Source organism: Trichomycterus rosablanca, chromosome 23, assembly GCF_030014385.1.
Source record: "Trichomycterus rosablanca isolate fTriRos1 chromosome 23, fTriRos1.hap1, whole genome shotgun sequence".
NCBI lineage: Eukaryota > Metazoa > Chordata > Actinopteri > Siluriformes > Trichomycteridae > Trichomycterus > Trichomycterus rosablanca.
Window position 1 is genome coordinate 13,443,298 of NC_086010.1, and position 6,593 is coordinate 13,449,890.

Here is a 6,593-nt window from a genome sequence, read left to right on the forward strand (position 1 = left end):
ACAGACCTGTAACTTCTTCTTTAAGAAGCTCTTCTGTCCTCCACTCGTTACCTGTATTAATGGCACCTGTTTGACCTCGTTATCTGTATAAAAGACACCTGTCCACAGCCTCAAACAGTCAGACTCCAAACTCAAGCATGGCCAAGACCAAAGAGCTGTCGAAGGACACCAGGAAGAAAATTGTAGACCTGCACCAGGCTGGGAAGAGTGAATCTACAATAGGCAAGCAGGTTGGTGTGAATAAATCAACTGTGGGAGCAATTGTAAGAAAATGGAAGACATACAAGACCATTGATAATCTCCCTTGGGGTCAAGATCTCATCCCGTGGGGTCAAAATGATCATGAGAACGGTGAGCAAAAATCCCAGAACTACACGGAGGGACCTGATGAATGACCTGCAGAGAGCTGGGACCAAAGTACAAAGGCTACCATCAGTAACACACTACGCCGAGAGGGACTCAAATCCTGCAGTGCCAGGCGTGTCCCCCTGCTTAAGCCAGTACATGTTCAGGCCTGTCTGAAGTTTGCCAGAGAGCTTATGGATGATCCAGAAGAGGATTGGGAGAATATCATGTGGTCAGATGAAACCAAAATGGAACTTTTTGGTAAAAACTCAACTCGTCATGTTTGGAGGAAGAAGAATGCTGAGTTGCACACCATACCTACTGTGAAGCATGGGGGTGGAAACATCATGCTTTGGGGCTGTTTTTCTGCAAAGAGGACAGGACGACTGATCCGTGTTAAGGGAAGAATGAACGTGAGATTTTAAGCCAAAACCTCCTTCCATCAGTGAGAGCATTGAAGATGGAACGTGGCTAGGTCTTCCAGCATAACAATGATCCCAAACACACCGCTCGGGCAACGAAGGAGTGGCTCCGTAAAAAGCATTTCAAGGTCCTGGAGTGACCTAGCCAGTCTCCAGATCTCAACCCCATAGAAAATTTGTGGAGTCCGTGTTGCCCAGTGATAGCCCCAAAACATCACTGCTCTAGAGGAGATCTGCATGGAGGAATGGGCCAAAATACCAGCTACAGTGTGTGCAAACCTGGTGAAGACTTACAGGAAACGTTTGACCTCTGTCATCGCCAACAAAGGTTATGTTACAAAGTATTGAGTTGAACTTTTGTTATTGACCAAATACTTATTTTCCACCATAATTTACAAATAAATTCTTTAAAAATCCTACAATGTGATTTCCTGGATTTTTTTTCTCGTTTTGTCTCTCATAGTTGAAGTGTACCTATGATGAAAATTACAGACCTCTCTCATCTTTCTAAGTAGGAGAACTTGCACAATCAGTGGCTGACTAAATACTTTTTGGCCCCACTGTACATTTCTTAGATCAACTCAAGGAACTCAGACAATTCTTGCACTCTATCATTCTTAAAACAATAAAGAAAAGTTTAGACAGTTCTTAGATTATTAAACAATGGAATAAATTTTAGGACAATATACAAGAGAGGAACAATGCACATAGGAATACACAATGAACAAGAAGTAGGTCTAAAAAGTCTGAGCAGAAATTCAGAAAAGAAAACAAGAACTCACTAAACCAATACTAACGTGAATGCTAACTACAGTACAAAGAGACTGGCAAGAGGTTCTCAAAGAGAACACAGAAAGTGCTAATCCCTATGCTAATGCCAAGCTGAGGCTATCTACAAAGACATACAGGTATATACACAAGACAACGGGCAAGTCTAAAGACTAGAGCAAATAGGAGCAAGACAGGATCATGGACAGAAACCAGGGCAAGAACACAGACTGTAACAGGAGGAAGATTTACAAACAGCAACAACCACAGGAATAGCTGGAAAAAAAACAAACACAGTTAAAATTACAGACAAAGTCAGAAGGCAGAAAGACATGGTCAGAATCATGGTCATGACCGAAATGCAGACACAAACTGTGTAAATACACTAACCAATGATTACCTAATGAGGAACAGCAGTTGGAAATGAACAAGAAAACCAATGAGTGGAAAGGGGTGGAGACAAAGGGGGCATGAGACCAAAACAAAAACAGTGTGTTTAGAAACATGGTAACCAAAAGGAACCGTATGTTACAGTAGCATCATGCTATAAGCCAGGGAAAGGAATCTGATTGATGCTGCCAAATACTGAGACATCTTTGAAAAAAACCTCTTGTGTGCACATTAACTCAGGCTGGGGTAAAGGTTTTTCCCTTTACTGCCAAAACAACACTAGAGTAGCTTTAAGTCTAATTTTTATATGTCCTTAAGTGGCCCAGACAAAGTCTAGACTTGAGAGGCTCTCCCAATAAGAATGGGATGAACTGCCCAAACACAGTTGTGCGAAGCTTGTACAAACATATCTAAAAAGACTTGCACCTGTAGTTGCTGCCAAAACATATTGAAAAGGGGCTAAATACTTTTGTAAATAAGAGATTAATTTCCAAAAAACCCATTCAAAATAAAATCTAAAACACAATAAATTTAGCAAAAAGTCAATGGGTCTAAAACTAAGGGCTGCAATACCTTCCAGAAAGTTTGGGACCGTGGCATTTTTTACCACCATGTTCATCATTATTACCACCTTACCTTTACAGCATGTTCTGTAATCGTAAACCAAAGACATCAATTTGTAAAACTGATATTTCATTCTTTCTTGATATATTGCACTATAAAATATACCATACATGTTCAATGACAGATAGACTTGAACTGCAGCCAGGCATGTCTAGTACCTGTACTCTCCTTCAACTAATTTAAATCCCGTGTATGATTTTTAGATGCCAAGAGCCTGAGAGAGTCCTCAAAGATAAAGACTTTGAGGTACCAGGTTCAGATGAATCTGGAGGACTACATCAACGACCGTCAGTATGACTGCCGTGGGCGGTTTGGTGAGTTACTGTTGCTTTTGCCCACACTGCAGAGCATCACCTGGCAGATGATTGAACAGCTTCAGTTTATCAAGCTCTTTGGCCTGGCCAAGATTGATAACCTGCTACATGAGATGCTGCTAGGAGGTGAGTGAGTATTTGGGCAATTTATTTAAAAATGTGGTAAAACAAGGTATTACTGTAAGTGTAATTTTTAAAGAAACCTGGTAAGCTTACCTATTAAGAGCATGCCGTTTTAGTTTCATGCTAGCAGATTATAGATGACAAAATGGGCAGCATGGTAACACAGCTAGTAGAATGGGTGCCATGGGTGCCAGACAGCAACATCTTGGAGACTTGTCTTTCTTTACTGTCTGTGAGGAATTACATGTTCTCCAAGTTAAACGTTGTTAATTTTTTTGTTCGCAAATCCCTTCTACTTTGTAAACAGCCAGTGCTCGTTATGTTGTTGTCATCACCTCAATAGGAATAGAAATAAGCCTTAATTTAGTATGTCTTTTCTTATTAATATCTAGCATTGATTGCCTCACAGGTCTGTCCACAGATCAGCCTTACTTCCATGCCCACAGTCAACCTCAGCTTGCCCAGGATCCAGTCACAGGTCACACAGTGGTCATCAGCGCCATTTCAGGGCCTGTGCATGCACAGCAGATAGGTAAGATCATCACACATGTCATTTGATCATGTTAGTTTAACTGGAAAATATTAAAAGTGATCGTTGCTGTAATTACCATACAGCAACAATCTAAGTTTGTGGTCTTTTTGCTTATTTTTCCAGCTTCTCCAGACATCCCAATCCCATCTCCTCTTCAGATTCAGAACCAGGAGCCCCATAACGCCTCTTCCAGTCCCATTATTTCAATGGCAGCACAACCTGGATCCAACAGACCCTCTCCTGAGCCAAACCATTAGGTTCTAAAACTGTATCCTTTTAATGGTCAGCTATATATGGCTATAGCTCAGTATGTTTGTAGACATACAAATGTCACAAGAAAAAATCTAACTTGTACATTAGATTTGTCAATATATTATGAAATCTTTTAGACAATGTTAGGACCAGAGATGTTATGTGACATTTAAGTGAAAAAGATATTTTCAACAGACTTTGGTGAAGATTCATGGCAAATATGTTTATGTATTTCAAAGACACTATATTTGTTAAAAGTTTAAAAAAAAGTTTACATGCTCATTTAAGAAATATGTATTTTAAGCAGTCTTGGGATTTTAATGATTTCTTTAAGTGTTCTTTTTTGTTCATTAGTAATTAAATTATTGGACTTTTCAGGAAAATATGTTGCCTTGATGGCAAAATACCTTGCTCTACAATGTAAATATACACTATATGTCCCAGTATTCAGTATGTATTCATATTGTCTTTTCTTCTATAACAACAAGGCTTCTCTTGAGACTTTAAAATATATTTGTGGGAATTGTGCCCGTTCAGTCGAAAAAGCATTTGAATGGCTGGTCAGTGGTGTTGGTCAAGAGCACCTCAATGTTCCAGTTCATTCCAAGGTGTTCACATGGGCTGAGGTCAGGGCTTTCTGCAGGCCACGGGAGTTTCTTTTAACCAAGTTTTTCTACATGTGTTTCTAGACCTTGTGCACAGGGACACAGTTATGCTGGAACAGGAAAGGGTCTTCCCTTAACTGTTGCTGCAAAGTCTGAAGCATATAATTTGCTTTATATAAATTATTACACCTGTTAGCAATTGTTGTGGCTGAAACACATGAATAGTAATTAGAAAGAGTGTCCCAGAACTTTTGTCCATACAGTGTATGCCTTTATTTTAATGGTACCTTCACACGTGCAAATCACCCATACCGTGGACACTAATGCACCCACATACCATGACAAATATTGGTCTTGCTGATAACAGTCTCAATGGTGATTTTCGTCTCTGGTACAGAGAACTTGATGTCTGTTTTTTTTTCAGAACAAGCTGAAACAGAAAATTCATGTGACCAAAGCACTTCTGTGATTAATCTGAGGAGAGACATTTGCAGCTTATCTGCATAGAATTGAAGTATGGCTGTAATAGAGTTATGTACACTGTTTTATAGTTTTTTGAAATTATTAGAAGACTGTGTTTTAATAATTTAATCAGGTAGTAGGCAGTGAATTAAAGCAAATAAAGTAGGCATTATCTCCCTACACAAATGATGCCTATCTTCAATTTTTAAAGTGTGTTTTATAATCCTTATATGAAGAAAAAGTAGGCCATATAGTTTGTTGCCAGATCAATCAAAAACGGAAAACTGGAATAACATTGGTCTCCTAGGTTTTGTGAATTTCTTTGTGTACCACTCATCAGAACACCAGAAGCTATTCTTATTACGTTGTTGTTATATTATTATTATTTTTTTTATTATTACTAAGTCAGAAACAGTACAGTACAGAAACAGTATGGAAAATAAAAAAATGCAGTGTTTCTTTAGTTTGACCTACTATATTTACTTTTATTTTATTGCATACAGTATAAACCCAAGATATTTCAGATTTTGTCTGGTAAACTTAAAAAAACCTAAATAGTGATGTGATTTCAAACACATCATGTCAACAAGTGATTATAATCATGATTTGGAACAAAAGCAGTATTCACAAAAGTGTTTAAGGAGCAAAGATGGACAGTGAATCTCCAATTTGTCAAATTTGTCAAAAAAAAAAAAAAGATTGCCCTCAAAGAAAGATTGGAAGGGATTTACGTAATTCTCCCTCTACCATGCATAATATCATTAAATGATTTAATGAATAGAAAACACTTCATTGCTTAGTTGCACCATGCAGGCTCTTCTCTTTTCCCTCCCATAACCTGCTTTTAACTGTTTTAATGCGTGTTTTTATTCTCACAAAATGTTATTTCAATTTGCTTGGATAAATTCTGTTTATTTATGTTTTTAATCACTTACTTAGACTCAAGAAAATCTTTTTTGATGCAATATTGTTTGCAAAAAAAGTCTTTAAAAAAAGGATTATGCAAACTCCAAACATTGGGACATTTTGTAACATGCAATGAAAACAAGAATCTGTTATTTGTTACTTTTTTGGAACATTTATTAATTGTGTATAAAGTAAAGATTTCTAATGTTTTCACTGACCAACTTGTAAATGTAAAAATTTTTAATTTGATCCATTGTGAGCCGTGCCCTCTTGTTCAGCTTTAAAGCCTGACTTTACAAATGCTTCTTGTTAACTTTTTTGGAAAGTGTGTATAAACTCTAACAAAAAAATAGAAGTTAAACACAAATAAAAACAGAAATCAGCCACGTGTTAGCTGTCTTTTACAGGTATTAAAAACAACATGAAGATTTTAAAATGTTTGACCTTTTTACATTTATAGATTTTTCAACACATACCAAAAAGTAGGGACTGATAAAATTAGAATCAGAAACGCTGTGAAATGGTAAAAACATCCAAACAGCTGATGCTGTTATAACTGGGTATTAAATAATTATTAATGAAATGTGCTGTTGTTTTGTAAGCAAGTCGACGACATCCAGAAACGCTGCTGACAACTTCAGGCTATTGAGTGGCTAACGTGTGCAAGAATAGGGATAAAATTCTACTTTTGCAACAACAGCAGTTGGTGTTCTCTGTTTCTAAATGATTACAGAACATTGTTAAAAGGAGAGGTAATGTAACATAATGGTAAACATGCTCCATGAACATGTTCCAGTTCATTCCAAGGTGTTCACATGGGCTGAGGTCAGGGCTTTCTGCAGGCCACGGG

General features: G+C 37.5%; 1 protein-coding gene across 3 annotated transcripts in view; it reads left to right on the forward strand.

Annotated features, from left to right (window-relative positions):
* The window catches only part of hnf4g (hepatocyte nuclear factor 4, gamma), a 29,530-nt gene extending 23,351 nt beyond the window's left edge, over positions 1–6,179 (forward strand). For all 3 annotated transcript variants that reach the window (XM_062985548.1, XM_062985550.1, XM_062985551.1), the window contains 3 exons: positions 2,753–2,989; positions 3,396–3,518; positions 3,642–6,179. In XM_062985548.1, coding sequence (XP_062841618.1) covers positions 2,753–2,989; positions 3,396–3,518; positions 3,642–3,775 — 494 coding nt within the window. In that variant the 3' untranslated portion in view covers positions 3,776–6,179. The remainder of the gene's footprint in view (positions 1–2,752; positions 2,990–3,395; positions 3,519–3,641) is intronic.
* The last annotated feature ends 414 nt before the right edge of the window (positions 6,180–6,593 follow it).